This window comes from Lepus europaeus, chromosome 18, assembly GCF_033115175.1.
Source record: "Lepus europaeus isolate LE1 chromosome 18, mLepTim1.pri, whole genome shotgun sequence".
NCBI lineage: Eukaryota > Metazoa > Chordata > Mammalia > Lagomorpha > Leporidae > Lepus > Lepus europaeus.
In genome coordinates this window covers 45,240,069-45,264,239 of record NC_084844.1, presented here as the reverse complement: position 1 = coordinate 45,264,239, position 24,171 = coordinate 45,240,069, and the positions used below count along the sequence as shown (strand labels likewise).

The 24,171-nt window shown below is 46.0% G+C and overlaps 1 protein-coding gene across 2 annotated transcripts in view; it reads left to right on the top strand.

Annotated features, from left to right (window-relative positions):
* Positions 1–436: 436 nt before the first annotated feature.
* The window catches only part of BLMH (bleomycin hydrolase), a 64,988-nt gene continuing 41,253 nt past the window's right edge, over positions 437–24,171 (top strand). The window contains exons 1-7 of one of the 2 annotated variants that reach the window (XM_062215989.1): positions 437–651; positions 3,489–3,630; positions 9,435–9,632; positions 13,541–13,650; positions 14,359–14,500; positions 15,460–15,548; positions 18,066–18,158. In XM_062215989.1, the coding sequence (XP_062071973.1) occupies positions 3,570–3,630; positions 9,435–9,632; positions 13,541–13,650; positions 14,359–14,500; positions 15,460–15,548; positions 18,066–18,158 (693 nt within the window). In that variant the 5' untranslated portion in view covers positions 437–651; positions 3,489–3,569. Of the gene's footprint in view, positions 652–3,488; positions 3,631–8,983; positions 9,182–9,434; positions 9,633–13,540; positions 13,651–14,358; positions 14,501–15,459; positions 15,549–18,065; positions 18,159–24,171 lie in introns of those variants that run through there. The other variant, XM_062215990.1, reaches the window with a different exon arrangement.

Sequence of the window (24,171 nt, the reverse complement as noted above, 5' to 3'; positions counted from 1 at the left end):
CCGGCCATTGCGGCCATCTGGGGAGTGAACCATTGGATGGAAGACCTCTCTCTCTCTCTCTCTCTCTCTCTCTCTCTGCCTCTCCTCTCTCTGTATAACTCTGACTTTCAAATAAATAAATAAATAAATAAAATCTTTAAAAAATGTCACAAGTATCTTCAAGGTATCCTTTAAAAACATAAATTGAATCATGTCCTTTCATCCCTTAAAACCCTACAATGCCTTCCTGTCATACTTAGAATAAAATCTGAACTTCTTGCTACGGTGCAGCAAACAGCAAGGCTAACTCTCAGTTCCTGCTCCTCCCCCGCAGGACTGGGAAGCAGCCGTGCAGGCTGGGGTACTGGCCAGCGCCCGCCCTCCCCACCCCCCGGAGAAGGCCTGGTTGGCATGAGAGTAATTGCATTCCCCTTGCCAATGACCAGAACAAGAAAAGTCTCATGACCTCATTTTGGACAATGAAATTCAGAGAGAGAGAGTGGCCAAGAGCTCCCAGGAAAGTTGTTCATAATCTTAGGAGAGACAGAGAAAAAATCAGACGTTTTCCCACTGGACTTGAAAAACCATGCATGAGGAGAGCCGGAGGTTGCTGCTTCCTCCACGCGAGGCTGATCCTGGAGCTGGGAAGAAGCCGGATCCTGTCCTTCCCTGGTGAGTGCTGCGTGCTGTGTGTTTCTGTTAAGGCCTCCACACGCTTTTCCTTCTGGCTGCTTTCTCTCATAGACCCTTGCGAGCCTGGGTCTTTTCTCTCTCTCTAAAAAAAATTAATGCTTTTTAACTTGAGAGGCACACACACAGACAGATCCTATCTGCTCTTCCGCCCTGCCAAATGCCTACGACGACTGGGACTTGGCCAGGCCAAAGCCAGGCACCAGAACCTGAACCTGGGAACTCAATTCAGGACTCCCAAGTGGGTGGCAGGAATCCAATTACTTGGGCCATTACCTGCTGCATCCCACGGTCTGCATTAGCAGGAAGCTGGTATCAGGAGCCAGAGGTGGGAATCAAACCCAGGGACTCTGACCTGGAACGCAGGGCGTCTCACCCGCGTTCGCCTCAGGCTGGCTCCTTACTGAATTCACTCTCAGCCCAAACAGTCCCCTCTTCTCAACGGCTTTTCGAGTGACCACGACCCCTGGCCAGTCACTGTCACGTGAACCTGTTTTATTTCCTGTAGGCCACTGATGTATTTGTTTATTGTTTGGGTCCCCTAGGATGTAAGCACCAGAATGTGGGGGACCTCGCCTCGCTGTTTTCCCTGTGTATTTCTCTACCCAGCATAGCTTAATCAATAATTTTAAAAATTGTCTGTTTATTTGAAGGTCAGAGTCACAGAGAGAGAGAGGGAGAGAGAGAGATCCTTGGTCTGTTGGTTCCCTCCCCAGATGGCTGCAACAGCTGGGGCTGAGCCAGGCCAGAGCCAGGAGCCAGGAACCTCATCCAGGTCTCCCACATGAGAGACAGGGGCCCAAACACTAGGGCCATCCTCCTGCACTCTTCCCAGGCCACCAGCAGGAGAGCTGGATGGGAAGTGGAGCAGCCAGGACACGAACCGGTGCCCACATGGAATGCTGGCATCACAGGCAGTGGCAGTGTTACCTGCTGTGCCACAATGCTGGCTCCCCAATCAATATTTTCATCTTATTTTTTTAAATGATGAATTTTGTTGCTTATTTTCTGCACTAGATTGGAGCTCCTTGAAGTCAGGGAGTACACCTTACTAGTCTTTGTGTCTCAAGTGTCTAGTTCACTTGCTGCCAGACAGTGGGTGTTCAGAAAGCATTTGAGTGAATGAATCAGTTGCAGGGGAGGGAGAGAGATTGGGGAGAAATAAATGCCAGTGTATTGCTTTTGGACAACATCCGCTGAATACAATTCTCTTTCATTTGTCTCACTCCCTGTAGGTATTCTAGTAGCCCCATAAATAAAGGATGCATGAATTTCAACATGCTTTGCTAGCTGGTAACCCTCTTCAACCTCATATCTCACCTCCTACATTTATGACATTTCTTTTTTTAAAAAAAATTATTTATTTATTTATTTATTTATTTTGGAAGTCAGAGTTGCAGAGAGTGAGGGATCTTCCATCTGCTGGTTCACTCCCCAGATGGTCTTAATAGCCAGGGCTGGACCAGGCCGAAGGTAAGAGCCAGGAGCTTCATCTGGGTCTTCCACGTGGGTGATAAGAACACAAACACTTTGACAATCTTCCACCGCTTTTCCCAAGCTATTAGCAGGGAGCTGGATTGGAAGTGGAGCATCCGGGATATGAACTGGAGCTCACATGGGATGCCAGCATTGCAGGTGGTGTCTTTACCCACTGTGCCACAATACTGGCCCCTGTATATAGCATTTCTCACCCCAAATGTTGCAGGCATTCGGGGAGTAAGCCAATGGATAGAAGATCTCTCTCCTTATCATTTATTCTACACTCCTACCACAGCAATGTCTAGAAAAATTGACTTTTTTGATAGGAATGCAATTCTGAAGCCTTCACACAAAATTAAAAACTTCTATAATTTAGTGCTATTTTTCTCATAACACACAATGTAGATTTACTGAGGGAAAGATATTATTTTTCTAGCTGAAATGGCTCCGCCATGTGGCAGTAACATAAACGGTTTCCAATTCACTTCAGTACCTCCAGCCCTGAAAGTATGCAATTCCTGAGAAACACTAACTCTTGTGAGGGCTGAACGTTGCTTCAAACGTGCTGCATATAGTGAGGCGTTAGTAATGGTTTATAACGAACCGTTTCAAGTGCGTGTACTGCCAATGCAGTTGTCTTTCCTCTCCATGAGTTCTGTATTTGCACATTCAATCAATTGCAGATCAAAAATAATGGAAAAGGGAGCAGGCATTGTGGCACTGCCAGGAAGCCCCTCCTTGGGATGCCCATGTCCCATTTCAGAGTGTCTAGGATCAGTTCTCACCTCTGCTTCCTATTGATGCTCCAGGAAGGCAGCAGATGATGGCCCAAGTACCTGATTTCCCACCACCCACATAAGAGATTCAGATGGAGTTCCTGGCTCCTGGCTTTGGCCTGGCCCAGCCCCAGCTGTTGCAGCCAATTGAGGAGTGAAACTGTGAATGGAAATCTCTCCATCTTTCTCTGTTTCTCCTTCTGTCTTTGTCACTCTGCTTTTCGAATAGAATAAATAAGTGAATAAGAAATGCAAGATGCTTTAAAAATACTAGGAGAAAATTGTATCCATACAGAACATACACAGCCTTTTTTCTTGTCATTACTCACTAAACAATATGGTATAACAACTGTTTATCTAGTACTTATATGTACTAGGCATTATAAGTAATCTAAAGACGATTTAAAATACACTGGGGGATGTGTGTAAGTTAGATGCAAAGACTATACCAGTTTGTACAAACAACGTGAACATCGTTGGAAGGCCCTGGAGCCACTCTCCCTTGGATACTGACAGAAGACTGTACTCAGAAAAGCTGACCATATTTTCTCATTGTTCCCAAAGCACACTTTCAAGCCTGTCCAATTCTCTGCCTTTGCACGTGCTGTGAACTGCCAGCACCTGGGAAGCCCAGGATGGGCAAAAATGCCACATCCGGAGGCGGGAGCTGCACTGTGGGTCCAACAACATCATGTGAGAACACTGCGTAAGTTTTTCTTTAAGAGTTTTTTACTTATTTATTTAGTTGAAAGGCAGAGTTACAGAGAGTGAGGGAGGGACTGAGAGAGAAAGGTCTTCCATCCACTGGTTCACTCCCCAAATGGCTATAATGGCCAGACTAGCCAAGAGCTTCTTCCAAGTCTCTCCATGTGCGATGACCCTCTTGGGCTATCCTCTACTGCTGTCTCAGGTGCATTAGCAGGGAGCTGGATCAGAAGTGGAGCAGCCAGGACTCGAACCAGTTCCCATATGGGATACTGGCACACAAGCATCCATGAAGCAATATAGGCTCCTGTGGGCTCAGAAAGTTCCAGGATCCAGTATCTGGAAGACTAGGCAATTCGACTCCTAATGGGGTTACTCATCCCAGGAAAGCAGGAATTAGGAGGGTAAGGGTAAGGATGAGGGTGGAAGGGGAGAGGTAATCTTCCCTGGGTTACTCTAAATCAGGGGTGGAAAAACTCAAAAAGCCACAGGCAGTAAATGTAAATGAGCAAAGCTAACTAGATACACAGTAGGCAGGCCCCTCTGGCCTAGCTGTTGTTTCTTCTCTTGATGGTAAAAAGACTATATCATGGGCAAACAACAATATTTTCCTTTTTTTAAAAAAAAATTATTTATTTTATTTGAAAGGCAGAATTACAGAGAGAGAGGGAGAGAGAGAGAGAGAGAGAAAGAGAGTCTTCCATCCACTGGTTCACTCCCCAATTGGCTGCAATGGCTGGAGCTGCGCCTATCCAACGCCAGGAGCCAGGAGCTTCTTCCAGGTCTCCCACGCGGGTGCAGGGGCCCAAGGATTTGGGCCATCTTCTACTGCTTCTTCTACCAGGCCATAGCACAGAGCTGGATTGGAAGTAGAGCAGGCAGGACTCAAACCAGTGCCCATATGGGATGCTAGCACTGCAGGTGGCTGCTTTACCAGCTACGCCACAGCACCGGCCCCAAACAACAATATGTTCAAGAGAAGCTAGCTACCCAGATTTGTGAGTAAAACTTCCTGATTCTAAATATTGGTTCAAAAAAGTTTAAATCACCGTGCAGGCACAATAGAACATTTAGCAGCAGAATGTTGTTCCATAGTCTGCCATTGTATGAACTCTGAAGTTTGCTGTCAGGTCTGATGAGATATCAGGAGGTCTTCCCAAAGCAAATTTCAGTTGGAGCAACATGTAAATGTGAATGAGTTCCATAGATTTGCAGAATGTTTATTGTAGATTCTAGACTTTGATCCAACATAAAAATCTGGTCTTATCCATCAATGCAGGAAGAGGTAGCCAACACATATGAAAGATGGATAACAAAGGAGGGCCCAAAGGATGAAGAGTTTGCTTTGAGACTGATCCTGTGTGCTTTAATTGGGTGGAGCTTCCTGGGCACAATAGGCAGAAGACATGTTTTCAATGGCAGATGGTGCCTCTTTGCAGAATTTATAAAGATTTTCTAATAGTATGGGTTTCACACTAAAATGCTGTTTCTGGTTGCTTTGTCCCACCAAGTGTCCCTGGGCCTTCTGGCTGGAGTTCAAGGAGCAGGTCCTAAGAATTCCATTCTTGGGGGACTGTCTTCCTGGGTGGATCATTTAGGATGGACCCCCTGGGAAATCAGTGCTTGCTCTTGTGCCCATATGGGGGTTGAGTGTGTGGGTGTGAATTGCTGGGTGGAAAGCTGGTACAAAGGGTGCCACCCTGACAATGAGGGCAGAGCAGGAGATGTGGCAAAGAGGTGCTGATAGGAATCTCTGGGCATGGGGTGGGGAAGTGCAATTCCTGGCATGAAAAGGGTGGCAGCAGTTGTAAAACTGGTCCCCTCCACCTTCCTCCTCCTGTTTTCCTGAGCTCTTGTTCAAACAATTATACCCTCTTTGACACACGTTTAATCTCTCATCTGTCCTGGCTCCTTCCTCTTATCTTCCGGTAGATGTAAATTTTCCCTTTCTCCCCAGAGAGCTTCTCTAGTGTGCACCTCCCTCCCAGCTTCCTGCAGCCTGGCTTCTGTGCACCCTGCCCCTCCACGGAAACCGCCCAGCTCAGGCTGCCTCTGGCCTTAATGGGCTTTTCTGTAGCTTGAAGTCCCATCCCCCACCTTCCCCTGTTCCCTGGGGATTCCAGGATGCATCTCCCCAGGTTTCCCCATACTTCTGTGGCTGCTCTTTGTCTCCTAGCTCCTCCATCTTCACCCATGTTTTAAATGTTATCATTTCCAGAGCTAAGGCTACCCACTTTAAGAAGCAGCAAAAGGGCTGGCGCCATGGTTTAACAGGCTAATCCTCCGCCTTGTGACGCCTGCACACCGGGTTCTAGTCCCGGCGGGGGCGCCGGATTCTGTCCCGGTTGCCCCTCTTCCAGGCCAGCTCTCTGCTATGGCAGTGAGTGCTTGGGCCCTGCACCCGTATGAGAGACCAGGAGCCAGGTGCTTCCCCTGGCTTCAGATCAGCACAATGCGCCATTGGAGGGTGAACCAACGGCAAAGGAAGACCTTTCTCTCTGTCTCTCTCTCACTATCCACTCTGCCTGTCAGGGGTGGGGGGGTGAGGAGGGGGGGAAAAGCAGCAAAAGGTACATCATACTCTGATTGGGCCAGGGGCCGAGGCTTAGTCTATGCCCTGTGCTGTGAACACCCCGCACAGGTGCCTGCTGCAGCCCCAGGTAGCATCCCTGGCTCTCACCAACTTCTTGCTCTGTCTTTCCTTCTGCAACATCCTGACTTTCATGGTTCCAGCTATAACCTATATGTTTACCTAATCTCCTTGCCATGGTTCAAATTGAACCCAGACCTGAACATCCCAAACTCCAAAATAATGATGTTAAGGACGTTCCATCCTCTCATTCAGTTAAACACTTATCTATGCCTCTTCCGTTTCCACAGTTGAAAGCTTTTGTCATCTCCCAAGTACACAACTGGAATAGCCTTCTTATTAGTTTCCTTATCTTCAGGGTCTATTTCCTCCTCATTGCCACCACATTTCTTCTAAAGATTTTTTAAAATATTTATCTATTTATTTGAAAGAAGAGAGAGAGAGAGAGAGAGATCTTCCATCTGTTCGTTCACTCTCCAAATAGCCTCAACAACCCAGGCTGGGTCAGGCCGAAGCCGGGAACTAGGAGCTTCTTTCAGGTCTCCCACAAGGGCTCAAGCACTTGGGCCATCTTTTGCTACTTTCCCAGGTATATTAGTGGGGAGCTGGATTGGAAGTGGAGCAGCTGAGACCAGAACCAGTGCCCGTATGGGATGCTGGCACTGCAGGCAGAGCCTTCATCTGCTACACCACAGCCCAGATTTCTTTCTTTACACAGATGTGAGCACATTGCTCCTTTATTTAAACATCTATTTTGGTTTCTAATTAATGATAAGATAAAGTCCAGATGCTCAGATGTAGCACATAAAACCCTTCATATCCTGGTCTAAACTTATTTTTCTAGACCTACACCTTGCCTCGGAACCCCACACAGCTCTTGCCCTTAACCACATCACACTATGATGCAGTTTCTTGAACATGACTTTGCTATATGCTTTCATGTCTTTGTGCCTTTGCTGGTGCAGCAAATACCTTGTAAAATCCCATCCACTCTTTAAGTTTATGCCAACTTTTCACCTCTTTTTTGAGGTGCCACTGGCCCTAGTTAACTCTCTTCATTGTTTCTACATATAACACTATCGGTATGCTAGTATGGATTGTCTAGAAGTTGCTTTGTGTCTTTTTCCTATTATATTACAAGTTTTTTAAGGGCAAGATTAGGCTTTGTGAGTCTCCATATTATCAGCAACTTGCCCCGTGCCAGGTACATTGTATATCTTGAAAAAAAAAAAAAACATGATTGGAATTGGGCAGGATGTTTGAACATTGTTTTGTGAAAGGATTGATAATTTCTTTCAGTGTAATTTCCAGCCTGCTCATTTCTTCAGGTATTGGAAGAAGCTCCCGGTAAAACAGTGGGTGAACCCTGTTGGAGGTAGTTTGTCACATTCCCAGTCCTTGGCTAAGTCTCCCTAGCGACATAAAGATTGCAACTTGTCTAAGGACTGATTGGTGTCTAAGTATGGATTTTCCCAGATGTCAGAGTTTCTTAGAACCACTGATGATTTTCGATCTCAGACCTACACTCCAGGTTCCACAGTAAACGGATGTACGACTCATCCTGGGCACTGCAGCATGGGATGCAGAGTTATGCAGCAGCTTAACCTGCGGTGCCCACTCCCACACACACACACACACACACACATATTTATATATATTTTTAATCACCTGTGGTTCCCATCCCACTCACTCACTAGGGTTGAGATTTCAGGGCACAAGAAATGATATAAATAAAAATGAAGTGTTCACTACCTCAAAACCTCGGAAAATCACAGAATTATCTTGTAAGCTTAGAGTGGGGAGTGTGGTAGGATCAGGGAAACCTTGCTTCCGCCAGGGGCCATTTGGATAGCTATCACATCATTCGGGGGCCACACAACAGTACCAACTTAAAAAGCAGCCTGCTGTATAAATTTATTGAATTTCCATTTCTGCTGCAGTTGCCTTGGTAAGGCCAGAACAAATGATTTCTCAGGCCGTATACCCCCGCGTGCCGGCCGGTGCCCACCAGTGAGCCTGCACTGAGGCCTGAGGCTGACCGTCGCCTTGCCCAGACTGAAGCCCCAGAGTTCGAGCTGGACTGTGCTGGAGGCACACCCACACTCGGTGACACCCGGAGTACGTCGTCTTCTTGAAATGAGCAGACACACGGGGTAGCAACTTCCTAGTGGGTGGCAGAGAGCGAACCATGCGTGGATTTCATTTTCATTTTTTTCTTGCACTAAAATAAACCTATCCTGGAATTGCATTTTCCACTGACTTTTAAAACTTAGCTCCGACGAGTTCGAGCAACACGTTGCGGCGGAAAAAACGCAGCCAGCGGTCAGCGAAGGATGCCCGCGGGGAGAGTCTCCGGGGCATCGCTGGTGGCTGTCAACCCACTCACTGTAAGCACTCGGCTTAATTTGGGAGCCGCTCCGCGCCTCCCTGGGGCCTGGCGTCTTAACGAGGTCAGTTCTCCGATGCCGGAGTTTTCCGGGTTCGGGCCCAGCACACAACCCCTCACGCTCCCTGCTCGGAGCGACGGCCCTGAGGCCACGAAGCGGGAGCACCTATGGCCGCGGGCGCCCGCGCCGCCCGAGCCGCCCGTGGGCAGCGCCGGGGCACGGGGCCGGGGCACGGGGGCCGGGGTGGCCTCTGGACCCGCCCGGGCGGGGGCGCCGGCCGCACGGAGCGCGTCAGCCCGGCCGCCCCCGTCGGCCCTCCCCCGGGCGGGGCCAGCCCCGACGGCGCTGAGTCAGCAACGCGAGGGGGGAGTTTTGTCCCTCCGCGGACCCCGTTTCTCAGGGCCTCAGCCTCCCCGCCGCCACCGAGCCGGTTTCCTTTTTCCGGCGCTCCGGGTGCGAGAGGCAGGTCCGGCCACTTAGGCGGCGAGAGCCACAGTGCAAGCCCGGCACTGGCCTGCGGACCCCGAGAGCTAGCGTGACCCCGCCGGGCAGCTTAGGCGCCATGAGCAACGCGGGTGAGGCGCCGCCGTTCCCCGCCGAGGGCTGGCCGGGGTCCTCCGAGGGGGCTCCGAGGGGGCTCCGCGGGGCCCGTGAGGGCCCGGCGGCGGGGAAGGCCGGGGCCAGGGGCGGTGGCGGGGATGGAGCGGCCTGCGGAGCGGGACCCTGCGGCGTTGCCCTCGCGAAGTTCGGCCCCGGGAGGTGGGAAGCCGGGAGCGGTCGTCTCCAGCGTCTTCTTGGCGTTGAAATCCCGTTTGGTCTTCCCGACAGGACTGAATGTGGAGAGGGTGGCCGCGCTCATTCAGAAGCTGAATGCCGACCCCCAGTTCGTGCTTGCCCAGAATGTGGGGACCACCCACGACCTGCTGGACATCTGCCTGCGGAGGGCCACGGTGCAGGGCGCGCAGCATGTGTTCCAGCACGTCGTGCCGCAGGAGGGCAAGCCGGTCACCAACCAGAAGAGCTCGGGTGAGCGCTGCCGGCCCCCGCTGGGGTGTCTTAGAGGAAGCGTGGGCTTAGGGGAGCCGAGGTTTGTACCGAAGGATCCTGTCCCTCCGCTTGGAGACTAGGTAAAGGCAGGTGTCGGACGGGACCCGTGTGGCTGCTTCTGGCGCTCTCCGTGACTAGTTAGCACATTTGGTCGGAGCCAAATGACAAGTTACAAGAGTGTAAACTCTTCTGTGGCTCGCCCATGGCAGTATGCTCTTGGTCACAAAACAGAGCGTGCCACCATTGTGCCTGCCCCACAGGACTCCCCAGAATTGCCCTGAGAGCCCTGCGCAGATGGATACAACAGAAGAGACACGATGTGATTACATAAAAATGTCACCAGATATTTTAAAGTACGCTTCTTGGTTACGACCCGAGCTCATGGGCTCAGTTCCCACCCGTAGACCAGGCCTTGCTGTTTGTTGACAGGCTCTCGTCCTGCCTTCTGTTATTGCACACTACTGTCAGAAAAAAGGCTACCGTCAAAGACTGGTTGTCCCAGAAGCTCGCTAAGGAGAACGTTATCACAACGAAAGTGTGGTAAAAGGGTTTTTAAAGACGTTTTTTAGCCATTTAGGAGCGCTGTTCTCAGTGTGTGGACAGAAAGCACACTGCGCTTTCTCAGAGCCAGTTGACACCCGTGTGCATCAAGCACGAGTATATTTTACTGTATGTCAGTTATGCCTCAGTAAAGTTGATTTTTAAATTTTAAGGAGAATCCTAACGTTATAGTAGTTAATATTTTGCCGTACTAGAGAGCCCGTGGCATGGTGTGGGCTGTCAGGCCACAAATGAGCCACTTAGTCCTGTCACAGTGGTCCTAGGTAGTTCAGAGTGCAGTGACCTCGGGAGAAGCCTGGAAACGATCGTCTGGAGCAGGTCAGGTCTTCTGCTGGTAATTCTGTAGCGTCACTTTTATTTACAGAAGATATAAATAGCAGATGAACTGTGGAGTTTCTTTTCGTATTAACAGTTCATCCAGATTCCCTCCACTAAAAATATGTAGTGTGTAGGAGAAACCAGGCACAAAGATAAAGATGTGCGACGCTAAGGCATTGATAACTTTGGGAAAACATTATTTTAAAATTGTTTTTCGTGTTACAAAATTATTCTTGTTCAGCACGGGAAATTTTCAAAATACCAGCACGAGAATATTTTTTCTGTGTATCTGTCAGGTCTTTATTCTATATGTATGCATGTTTCTGTATAGCTTACACATTACTGGGTAACCTACTTTTTTCACTTACCCTAATATATTGTGTATATTTCCATATCAATAAAAAAGTTATACCCAAATATAAGTCAAGGTTTTTCCCTCTGAATTTTCCTAGAAAAGAGAGAGTTACTGTATTCAAGGCCTTATTGAGACTTAAGAATGGTACTTTCTGTTAATTATTCTGAAGAAGAATACAATTTGGCAAAGACATTACTCTGAAATAACTTTGGTCCACACAGGTTTAGGAACTTATAGTGAGCATTTAATTGGATCATTTTTTAAAGGCAAAAACTGGACACAGTCTATTCATAGGATTTGACCTAATGTGGAAATGTTGTACATTATTATAAATAGGTCATTAAAAGATCACTTAAGTCTGTACGGGAAGTAGTGACATAGGGAGTTTGTGATTATACACATGTAGGACAAATGAAGAGTATAATTGTACAGTTGATTGTTGGCATCAGATTTTCAGGGACAACATCACGCGTGGACTGAAAACTTTTCTGTGACTGAAACACTAGATGGAGGAAGGATGATGTGTTCTGACTAAAAGAGTGGATCTAATGGTGGGAGAGGCACTGAGGCATGTGCAGAGTATGCATCTGTGTGAAAATGGGAATCTCCATCTGTTTATTATGTTAACATGATTGTAATGGGTGGATAATTTAGTTTCATCTATTTTTTTTTTTAAAGATTTATTTTATTTATTTGACAGAGTTACAGAGAGAGAGGGAGAGAGAGGTCTTCCATTGCTGGTTCACTCCACAGATGGCTGCAACGGCTGGAGTTGAGCCAATCTGAAGCCAGGAGCCAGGAGCTTCATCCAGGTCTCCCACACGGGTACAGGGGCCCAAGGACTTGGGCCATCTTCTACTGCTTTCCCAAGCCACAGCAGAGAGCTGTATTGGAAGTGGAGCAGTCAAGACTCGAACCAGCACCTATATGGGATGCAAGCCATTGCAGGCTGGGGCTTTAACCCTGCTGCACCACAGTGCCGGCTCCCATCTATATCTTTAAATGTGTACATAATCCAGTAGACTAAATACCTCCCTTTTTTTTTTTTAACTCATTGGGAAAATAGGAGATTGACTTATGTTAAGGTCATCTTACATTAATCCATATTAAAAGAGAGAGATTTTTAATATAATGTTTACCATTTCTATTTGAGAGGAAGAGAGAAAATCTTATCCACTGGTTGATTTCCCAAATGCTTTCAAGAAGCCAGGAACTTGAAATTCAGTTCAGGTCTCCCATGTCGGTGGCACAAACCCGGTTACTTAGGCCATCATCACTACCTCCCCAGAGATCTACATTAGCAGGAAGCTGGAATAGGAGCTGAAGCAGGGGTGGAACTCAGGCACTCCGAAGTGGAATGTGGGCATCCTAACCAGCAACTTAACCGCTAGGCCAGACACCCGACGTGGGTATGGACTTGTTAAAGCTTTAGCTAGCAGCTGCCAAACTGTGTCAGGTATTTTGCACCTATTTAGATCCTTATCCAGAGTGATAATACTTATTTCCCTTAGTCCTTGCCAATTTTGGGCATTATCAGTAAAAAAAAAAAAAAAAAAGAAATTCCCCACTTAGCAGGTACCTCATGATGAGCTTTTTAAAAAAACGTTTCTTTGGAGGCCAGCGCTTTTGTGTAGCAGGTTAAAGCCGCAGCCTGAAGCACTGGCATCCCATATGCTCTCCGGTTCAAGTCCCAGCTGGTCCACTTCTGATCCAGCTCTCAGCTGTGGCCTGGGAAAGCAGTAGAAGATGGCCCAAATGCTTGGGCCTCTGCACCTGTGTGGGAGACCTGGAAGAGGTTCCTGGCTCCTGACTTCAGATCGGCACAGCTCTGGCCATTGCAGCCATTTGGAGAGTGAACCAGCAGATGGAAGATCTCTCTCTGTCTCTGTCTCTGTCTCTGTCTCTGTCTCTACCCCTCTCTGTAACTCTGTCTTTTTTTTTTTTTTGACAGGCAGAGTGGACAGTGAGAGAGAGAGACAGAGAGAAAGGTCTTCCTTTTTGCCGTTGGTTCACCCTCCAATGGCTGCCGCGGTAGCGCGCTGTTCCGATGGCAGGAGCCAGGTGCTTCTCCTGGTCTCCCATGGGGTGCAGGACCCAAGGACTTGGGCCATCCTCCACTGCACTCCCTAGCCACAGCAGAGAGCTGGCCTGGAAGAGGGGCAACCGGGACAGGATCGGTGCCCCGACCGGGACTAGAACCTGGTGTGCCGGCGCCGCAAGGCGGAGGATTAGCCTAGTGAGCCGCGGCGCCGGCCTGTAACTCTGTCTTTCAAATAAATAAAAAAAATAAATCTTTAAACAAAAAAAGTTCGTCATCTGTATCTATTTTAGCCACTGGATGATCTGTTTGTGATTTCTGCTCATGTTTTTCTAGTGGTGCTTCCTTTTCTAGTATGATTTGTAATGGATTCTTTACATGATATGTAGAGTTTTTATATACATTAAAGGTATTGAGCCTTTACACATACATTGCAAACAGTGATTGCTACCTGTCTTTTGTTTTTAATGTTTCTGCTCTTTCTGATTTAGTCATAATTGTCCAATTTTCCAAATCTCCTCTTGGGATCAGTGTTGGGAAATACAGTTGGAATAGTGTAATCTCATGTGAGTGTGAACACTCATTATGATTTCTTGTTTTGCTTTCTTGTTTCAGGGCGATGCTGGATCTTTTCTTGTCTGAATGTTATGAGACTTCCATTCATGAAAAAATTGAATATTGAAGAATTTGAGTTTAGTCAATCTTATGTGTTTTTCTGGGACAAGGTACGGCACTGAGCTTGCATAACTTTATTTTCAGTAGCATTCTTGGTAGGGATGGCCTCTGTTTTTCTTGCTTTTTCATCTCTAGTCTACCCTTGCATTGTAGGTGGGACACCACTTATACTGAATTTCAAAACATCAGAAGTTGACTCTTTGCAAAGGTAGAACTGCTTTTAGTTAGCAGGTGGTTGCTCTTTGCAAGGAAATAAGATGTCTACTGACTCGCCTTGCTACTTGCTCATGTATATTTTAAATTTTGTTTTCTATAATTTACCTTTTAATCGTCTTCATTGAGGTTTTTTGGTTATTCTAGGATCTAATTTCCTTTCTATAATTTTGTAATTTCTGTAATTTACTTGTTCTTGAACAAGTGACTTTTTTACTTGTTCAAGAACAGTAATAACTTTACTCCATTTTAAATTCTGTAAGATATAAGTGTCCCTTTGATATTTGTTGGTTGAAAACTTGAAATACGTTTCACTTCATTATTGGGATGTGTAAACATACACACTGTGTAGGAACATGTACACAGGTGTAACAGACTTCAGCTGGTCCTACAAACTATTTGCTGATACTTATTCACCAATTTTAGTTTTAAAAAGCCTGTTATGTTGAGTCCATGGTAGTTCCAAGGCTCTCATTCCATTGATAATGCCAATAAAGTTATTGACTCTGTTTTCCATTCATTTTATTTAACTTCCTTTGTTCTAGGTTGAACGCTGTTATTTCTTCTTGAATGCTTTTGTGGACACAGCACAGAAAAAGGAACCTGAGGATGGGAGGCTGGTGCAGTATTTGCTTATGAACCCTACAAATGACGGTGGGCAGTGGGATATGCTTGTCAACATTATTGGTAAGAGCCTCTCACTAACAGAACTGGTACAGCACAGTTGAGCGTGGCTTGATAGTTAGGAATAGGCCATTTCTTTGGTAGGTAAGTACAGAGTTAATTGGTTTTCAAGAAATTGATATAGTTGGGTATAAGAACCTTTATTTCCCATTCTTACCAATAAATTGCCTTTCTCAAATGAGAGATCGGGAGATAGGTACTTTGATGGGTGAGTTGGAGAAGAAAATACAAACTAGAACTAATTTTTCGTGAAAAAGCTTATCTCTTGTATTATTGAAGCAATCAGGAAACATTAAAACAGCAACTGTTTAAAAATGTCCTCATCCAAAGCAGTATCTTTTGAGAAAACTTTATCATGCTAAGCACTTCACTACGTGAAGTAAAAAGAATAGAATTAATTCTAGGATAGGTGTATAAATATGCACATTTAAAATCTATTTAATAGTAAGAAGCAAAAGATTTTCTGAATTAAAGTCAGCAAAATATAACCTGTTTTTAAATATTTAGATATTTTTTTTTTTTTATTTTTTTTTATTTTTTTTTTTTTTTTTTTGACAGGCAGAGTGGATAGTGAGAGAGAGAGATAGAGAGAAAGGTCTTCCTTTTGCCGTTGGTTCACCCTCCAATGGCCGCCGCGGTAGCGCGCTGCGGCCGGCGCACCGCGCTGTTCCGATGGCAGGAGCCAGGTGCTTCTCCTGGTCTCCCATGGGGTGCAGGGCCCAAGCACTTGGGCCATCCTCCACTGCACTCCCTGGCCACAGCAGAGAGCTGGCCTGGAAGAGGGGCAACCGGGACAGGATCGGTGCCCCGACCGGGACTAGAACCCGGTGTGCCGGCGCCGCAAGGCGGAGGATTAGCCTAGTGAGCCGCAGCGCCGGCCAATATTTAGATATTTTTAGCAGAGATCCTAATACTGACATATACTTTTACCTTATTGAACGCTAACATTTGTTTTCTTCTAGAAAAATATGGTGTTGTGCCAAAGAAATGCTTCCCTGAATCACATACAACAGAGGCAAGCAGAAGGATGAATGACATTCTGAATCACAAGGTATATACATGGAACAGGGCGCAGCTGACTTTACAGTACTTGCCTGAAAATTTCTAATTGGGTTCTTAAAGGGAATGTACAAAGATTTATGTATGGAGTAGCTGTTGTTGCCAGTGTCTATCAAAAGCAGTGTAGCTACATATTAATTAAAAATAATTGAGGTTAGGGTTAGGTTTTTTTTCTTTTTAAACGCTTTCACTTAAAAAAAAAAAGTCTTTATTTTCATATACTTGAAACGCAGAGCAACAGAGAGAGAAAATGAGAGATCTTTCATCTGCTGGTTCCCCCCACTAAGGGCCCCACAGCAGCCAGGGCTGGGCCATGCCAAAGCCAGGAGCCTGGAACTCCATCCAGGTCTCCCATGTAGGTGGCAGGGGCGTAAGCACTTAAGACATCATTTGTTTGAGCAAGAGACTGGGTGGGAAGTTGAGTAGCCAGTATTTAAACCAGAACTCTTTTTTTTTTTTTTGACAGGTAGAGTTATAGACAGTAAGAAAGAGAGACAGAGAGAAAGGTCTTCCTTCCATTGGTTCACCCCCAAAAAAGGCCGCCATGGCCGGAGCTATGCTGATCCGAAGCCCGGAGCCAGGTGCTTTCTCCTGGTCTCCCATGCAGGTGCAGGCGCCCAAGTACTTGGGCCATCCTCCACTGCCTTCCTGGGCCACAACAGAGAGCTGGACTGGAAGAGGAGCAACCAGGACTAGAACCCGGCTAGAACCATATGGGTTGTGGGTGCTGCAGGGGGAGGATTAACCAAGTGAGCACTGGCCCCCCTAAACCGGCAGTCTTATGTGGGGTGTGGGTATCCCAGGAGATAGCTTAACCCATTATACCCCCAACACACATCCCTGAAATCTTCTTTTATTTCTGTTGATATTAATGTTTTCTTATGGGTACTTGCTCAATTAATATGGGCTGAAAGTATGAAAGTACACCAGGTGCTGTGCCTCTTGCTTGGTTATTGTAGTGATGGGCTGGGACAGCTTTATGTCTGAGGGAAACAAACCAGACAAAACTACTTCCGAGACATCCTTGAAGAGTATGCTGAGTTCTGAGACTTCCTGGACCACATCAATGGGCCTTACCCACCCGCTGGAGACTTGATTTAGTCACTGAGCTCTTTTTATTGCTTTAGTTGCCTTAATGAATCATTTTTTCTACATAATCTATTTTCCCAAAGAGGATTATAAATCCTGTAAGGATGCTGCTCTGCTACCCAGATAGCTTTCTGGGGGGAACTGGAAATTGGGAGAATCTGCTATGAGGCTGAAATGAAATCTTTCATCCCAGGGAGAAAAATTACATTTTAAAGTAGATATAGTTGTATTTCCACAATACTAGAAGTAGGTTATTTTCAACCCTGGGGATTCTTAACAAAGACTAAAAGATCACAGATAGTATAGCATTAGATTCCATTTTTAATGGGAGCAAATCTTCTTTAGCACCATAGTAAATTTCAGATTTGCCTGTATATTGAAATTGAAAGCAACAAAAGTAGAAACTGTTGGAGATTGACGTAGGCATGGTTATAGTGAGTTGGCAGAGAAAGTGCTGGGGACAGCTAATAGACTCTAAGTGAAAAATCTGGAGTGACTCAGTGTCACAGTCCCCTTGTCTTCTATGTTTTCTAAAGGTGACAGGCATTACGGAGTCAGGCGTTTTCCCCACACCCAGACACATAATGTCACAGAAGAAACTATCAGTTGGAGAGCAGTAACCATTCCATTTAGTGTTCTTTAGGAACAAGCCATGTCTCTTCTCTCTTCACGGACAGTATTTTGTGCTGTGTATTTAAGTGGACTGCTGGGGGAAATACATTTCCTTTTTTTTTTTTTTTTGACAGGCAGAGTTAGAAAGAGAGGGAGACAGAGAGAAAGGTCTTCCTTTTCCGTTGGTTCACCCCCAAATGGCTGCCACAGCCAGTGCGCTGCGCCAATCCAAGCCAGGAGCCAGGTGCTTCCTCCTGGTCTCCCATGCTGGTGCAGGGCCCAAGGACCTGGGCCATCCTCTACTGTACTCCCAGGCCACAGCAGAGAACTGGACTGGAAGAGGAGCAACCAGGACAGAATCTGGCACCCCAACCAGGACTAGAACCCGGGGTGCCGAGTTATAGACAGTGAGAGGGAAAGACAGAGAAAGGTCTACCATCCACTGGTCCACTCCCCAGTTGGCTGCAATGGCTGGATCTAAGCCGATCCAAAGCCAGGAGCTTCTTCCAGGTCTCCGATGTGGGTGTAGAGGCCTATGCACTTGGGCCATCTTCTGCTTTCCTAGGCCACAACAAAGAGCTGGATTGGAAGAGGAGCAGCCAGGACTCAAACTGGCATCCATACAGGATGCTGATGCTGCAGGCAGAGGACTAACCTACTGTACCACACTGCCAGCCCCCACATTTGCTTTTATAAACTTTGCCCTGGGTCTCGGTGGAGTTATCTGCAGAATGGTACTAGCATTGGTCTGTTAGGTTCGTTTACAGTTTGTGCAACTGTTGGAGTGCTGAATACATTTCTCCCGTAGATGAGAGAATTCTGCATACGACTGCGGAACATGGTGCACAGCGGAGCCACCAAAGCAGAAATCTCAGCCACGCAGGATACCATGATGGAGGAGGTAATGACAATTAACTGGATTTGTGTGTGAGACCTTTCTAAAACACTCTCAGAATACTCCATTGATTAAACTTATTAGGAAGCATAGTCATTGTAATGAATGTTAAATTGAATGAAAACTACTTAACAGTGCAAGTGAAAAAGCTGAGGCTTAAACTTACTTTGCATTTTAATATGGGACTTAGGCTTGAGTTTCTGTTTCTAATTCCTGGTTTAGTGGTCCATACATAATTTATTCTTTTATTTCTTTCTTAAATACTGAGTAGTTTCTGTGAGTTTCCCACCTAGGGCCACCACAGAGAAAAAGTCTCTGCTGTCAAGGAGCTCAGTGTCTGGGAAAAAGAAAACATGTGAATAATTACAGTAAATCCTACACTACGTGTGGGACAAAGGATTTGGTGATCACAGAGAATAATGAATTCAGTGAGCTGATAGTTGCACAGGGAAGAAATCTGGACGAGCTCCTGAAAGAACAGTAGGACTTTATTCAGTAGATAACAGAAAACCATTCCAGGCAAAGGGAATTGCATGTGCAGTGGCATGAACGAAGGAAGAACCTTCAGAGAATAGGGTGGCTGCAACGAGCTTTTTGTGGGTGTGATTGGTAGCCAGTGGAGCTAGAAAGGCAGAGATGTGAGGGATCGGGGGTGGATGCCAGAACTTTAGGCTTCATCTTGTAGGAATAAAGATGGGAAGCTATTGATAGTTATATCAGTCAAAATAATGGATTTGAAAAATTTTGGAATGCTTAAGAAGTGCTGAACAAATACGAGGTGGTAACAGTATTTATTATCCAAAGCAGTTTAGAATCTAATACTATCCAAATCCAGAATGAGTGTGCAGAAAACTGTGACGTTGCTTTAGAAGAGAACAAGCAGTGTCCTCTTTCAGCCAGTGGGCCCATTACTAGGCCTCCTGTGGATTGTGGAGTGAAACTGGCCTAAATTTTGTGTGTTTACTATAATGGAGAACACTAATGTTTCATGTTTTCCTTTAAATTGCAGAGGCAGCATTGTGGGGGAGTCGAGAGCACGGTCTGTGGAGTCAGACTGAGCTTTAGTCTTCTTACTTAGGGGTCGTGTGACCTGGGACAAGTCCCTGGAGTTCTCAAGTTTCCGTTTGTTCATGTGTGACATGTCTGGCTCAGTACTTGACACAATAGCTGTTTCTTAAATACTTGTTGAGTAAATGATTTTATTTGGATTATCTCATATTTACCTTGTGTTGAAGAGACTTAGTGTAGCAGGAAAAATAGACTTCGGAGTCAGAGGTACCTGGGTTTAAATTCTGCCTGTGTCAGTAAATAGCCTGTGGTCTTGGGTAGGTTACTTAACCTGAAGTTTAGTTTGGGATTTAAAATACCTTCCTCATTGGGATGAGGACTGAATAAGGTAGTAAATACAAAAATGCAAGGCATAGTGCCTGGCATTAGTGGGAATCCCGTAAATGTTAGTTCCTCTCCCTTCCTGCTCGCAGAGACCTTTCTCCTACATAATTTGCCTTTATTTATGATTAGATAAAGATGGTGTGGTGTAGAGGTGAAGGTCCTGCAGTGGTGCATAAGTTTCCAGATAATACTTCTAACGGATTACAGGCATCCTATTGGCCTCTGATGTTTGCTTTAATGATCCTGGGATTAATGGTGTGTCTAAAATCCAAGTCCTGACCATGAGGTTGGTAGAGGGTGTTGAGTGGCTGGTAAGAATTAAGGCAGATCTATGGCCGGCACTGTGGCTTAACAGGCTAATCCTCTGCCTTGTGGCGCCGGCACACTGGGTTCTAGTCCCGGTCGGGGCGCCGGATTCTATCCCGGTTGCCCCTCTTCCAGGCCAGCTCTCTGCTATGGCCCGGGAAGGCAGTGGAGGATGGCCCAAGTGCTTGGGCCCTGCACCCCCGCATGGGAGACCAGGAAAAACACCTGGCTCCTGGCTTCGGATCAGCACGATGTGCCGGCCGCAGCGGCCATTGGAGGGTGAACCAATGGCAAAAAGGAAGACCTTTCTCTCTGTCTCTCTCTCACTATCCACTCTGCCTGTCCAAAAAAAAAAAAAAAAAAATTAAGGCAGATCTAGTTTATGTTTTTTTTTTTTTTTTTCCTCTTGTACCCCTACCTTGGAGAAATAGTAAGATACTACCAAGTCGTTAGTATGGATGTTTTACAGGATTATTTACTTAATGACTGTGCCTAAGTTGCTCACTGCAGATTTCTGTGTGGTAGGTTTTTAAAGTTTTACAATCTCCCGAATGACTCCTCTTTATTGGACCTGACTCTTTGGTAATGAAGAGTCTAGCTGTGGTTTGAAAACCACAAATTAGTACCTATGCTTTGCCTAGCCTTGTAGGCAAGATAAATGATGACTGAAATGCACAGCCATGAAGCTCAGGTGGCTTTGAATGAAATGTGTTTATGCTAAAGGCGTTCTTTTTTTAAAAAAAGACTTATTTATTTATTTGAGAAGTAGAGTTAGTTACAGACAGAGGGAGAGAAAGAGAAAAGTCTTCCATCCAATGGTTCACTCCCCAAATGGCCGCAACTGCCAGAGCTGGACTGATCTGAAGCCAGGAGCCAGGAGCTTCTTGTGGGTCTCCCATGCTAGTACAGGGGCCCAAGGACTTGGGCCATCTTTCACTGCTTTCCCAGACCATAGCAGAGAGCTGGATCAGAAGAGGCATCTGGGACTCCAACCGGTGTCCATAGGGGATGCCGGTGCTGCAGGTGGAGACTTAGCCCACAATGCCATAGCACCAGCCTCCAAGGCATTCTTTTTGAAAGAAGAGAATTGTAGGTTGTGTTTTGGGTTGAAAGTTGAGGCAGATCTGTTTTGAAAATGTGTAGTCACCTCTGTTGCAGTGCTTTCTCAATGTGTCCCCTCTACTTTTAGCCTACAGATCCTCTTAGAAATAATGTATTCTCTACTAAAACAAAAAGGAAAACCAGTATTTTTCAGTGCTGTGAAACGGATAGGAAGCTGTTGCGATTGGCTTAGGAAATTATTACAGTGGCCCTCAGCTGAAAAAAAATATATAGGCCTAGGCGCACCCCTACATAATCAGTTTCCCTGGAAATGGAAACTAGTTATCTGTATTTTTATTTTTTATTTTAAAGACTCCTTTGATTACCTGGTTGCCCCTCATCCAGGCCAGCTCTCTGCTGTGGCCAGGGAGTGCAGTGGAGGATGGCCCAAGTACTTGGGTCCTGCACCCCATGGGAGACCAGGATAGGCACCTGGCTCCTGCCATCGGATCAGCGCGGTGCGCCGGCTGCAACACGCCAGCCGCAGCGGCCATTGGAGGGTGAACCAACGGCAAAGGAAGACCTTTCTCTCTGTCTCTCTCACTGTCCACTCTGTCTGTCAAAAAAAAAAAAAAAAAAAAAGACTCCTTTGATTAAAAAAATTTAACATCAAAAATATAACAAAGTATACAGTAAAATGTAGCTTTTCCACCCTGTGCTTCTTCCTTCCGGTTCCTACCACACTACCAAAGGATTAGTTTCTGTTAGTAGTAGTAGCTGCTGGTTATCCCTCCACAGATCTTTTTTTTTAAATCCAGTGCAACTACATACTCTCTTCCCATCTGTGTTTGTACAGATGTTAGTATATTAGTCACGTTATTCTGTACTATATTTTAAAAGTTTTTTTTTTTTTTAATTTTTTTTTTTTTTTTGACAGGCAGAGTGGACAGTGAGAGAGAGAGAGACAGAGAGAAAGGTCTTCCTTTGCCGTTGGTTCACCCTCCAATGGCCGCCGCGGTAGCGCGCTGCCGCCGGCGCACCGCGCTGTTCCGATGGCAGGAGCCAGGTGCTTATCCTGGTCTCCCATGGGGTGCAGAGCCCAAACACTTGGGCTATCCTCCACTGCACTCCCTGGCCACAGCAGAGAGCTGGCCTGGAAGAGGGGCAACCGGGACAGGATCGGTGCCCCGACCGGGACTAGAACCCGGTGTGCCGGCGCCGCAAGGCGGAGGATTAGCCTGTTGAGCCACGGCGCCGGCTTATATTTTAAAAGTTTTTATTAATATGTTTTGAAAATCTTTCCATGTTGGTACATCATGAGTTTCTAGATTTAAAAACTATTTTCAGACTTTTGCATTGTCTAGAGGTTCTGAAATTTATTCAAAAGACTTATTTTTTTTTACTTTTTCTATTAAAAAACACTGGAATACATAATTTATGTCATGTACATATGCACATTATAAGTATATACCTGTTAAATTTCTAAAAATAGAATTTTGAGTCAGAAATATTATGCATTTGTAATTTTTTTTTTTTTTTTGACAGGCAAAGTGGATAGTGAGAGAGAGAAACAGAGAGAAAGGTCTTCCTTTTTGCCGTTGGTTCACCCTCCAATGGCCGCCGTGGCTGGCACGCTGCGGCCGGCGCACCGCGCTGATCCAAAGCCAGGAGCCAGGTGCTTCTCCTGGTCTCCCATGCGGGTGCAGGGCCCAAGCACTTGGGCCATCCTCCACTGCCTTCCCGGGCCATAGCAGAGAGCTGGCTGGCCTGGAAGAGGGGCAACCGGGACAGAATCCAGCACCCCGACCCGGACTAGAACCTGGTGTGTGGGCACCGCAAGGCGGAGGATTAGCCTGTTAAGCCACGGCGCCGGCCACATTTGTAATTTTGATATATAATGCTAGATTATTCTAGAGATTGTTATTTATACCATGATCGTCAGTGTTTGATAGAGCCTTTTTCCCTTTAGCTTTATCAAGATAAAGTATTTATCAGGCAGTTAGATTTTTGCCATTATGGTAAGTAAACACGGCTCTCTCACAGTAGTTTCAATTTGTATTTTTCTAGTTGTAAGGCTGAGCATCATTTCTCTGAACTATATTAACATCAGTTACAAGTTTTTTCCCAGTTTGTTGTTTATGACACATTTTTTTAACCTATGAAAAGTTTTTACTTCTAGTTGTATTTGAAGTCTTTTAGAGTTTTTAATTAGACTCTTCCTACTCTAATTACTAAAGTTGTCTTCTATTGGAATTTAGGGTTTTGGTTTTTAGATTTGATCTGATTCATCCTGGCCTAGAGTATATGGTATGGATCTGACATTTTTCCCAGTTGGCCTCCTAGTTGACGCATACCTTTCCTGAATAGTCCCTCCTCTCCCTGCCCCTCAGTCTGATAGGCCATGCATAGCATGTCCAGAGCCTTTGGATTTCCAGTTCTTTTCTATTAGCCTGTTCATTCTTGTGCCAATAACCCTATTTTAATCATTGAGGCTTTTTATAATGTTCAATATTTGTAGGACTTGTCTCTCATTGTTTTCCTGAGTTATTTTATATTGACATTTGTCTGAGTTACTGCATCTATACTTCTACAAACATCTGTTTGAGATGTGGCTAAAATTGTGGTAAAGACACACCGTTGCTAAGAAATAACATTTTCTCTTTTTTTAAATTAATTTATTTATTTGAAAGAGTTACACAGAGAGGAGAGGCAGAGAGAGATAAAGGTCTTCCATCCAATGGTTCACTCCCCAGTTGGCCACAATAGCCGGAGCTGCGCCAGTCTGGAGCCAGGAGCTTCTTCGGGTCTCTGACGCGGATGTAGGGGCCCAAGGACTTGGGCCATCTTCGACTGCCTTCCCAGGCCACAGCAGAGAGCTGGATCGGAAGAGGAGCAGCCAGGACTAGAACCGGCATCCATATGGGATGCCGACGCTTCAGGCTGCTGTGCCATAGCACCGGCCCCAGAAAGAACATTTTCTAGTGTGATCTTCTCTGTTGTCTTCCATGAGAGAAGAGGATCATCCTTGACACCGCATCTGCTTTGAGAAGGTCCAGCTTATGTTCAGGGTGGGTGCCAAGGCAACATAAAGTTGTAGGAATTCTCTGCAAGATCCAGGCAGCCCAGGGTTCTGTTGCTGGTGGTGGCACCCAAGGGGCATGCTGTGTAAAGCATTCTGGACCTCTGCAGCGTTAACTCAAATAGTTCTCCATGTCTGGTATGCAGGAGGAGTCGCAAGGTAACACACGGCAAGTGGCTTTTGTCCAGCAGGGCAATAAAA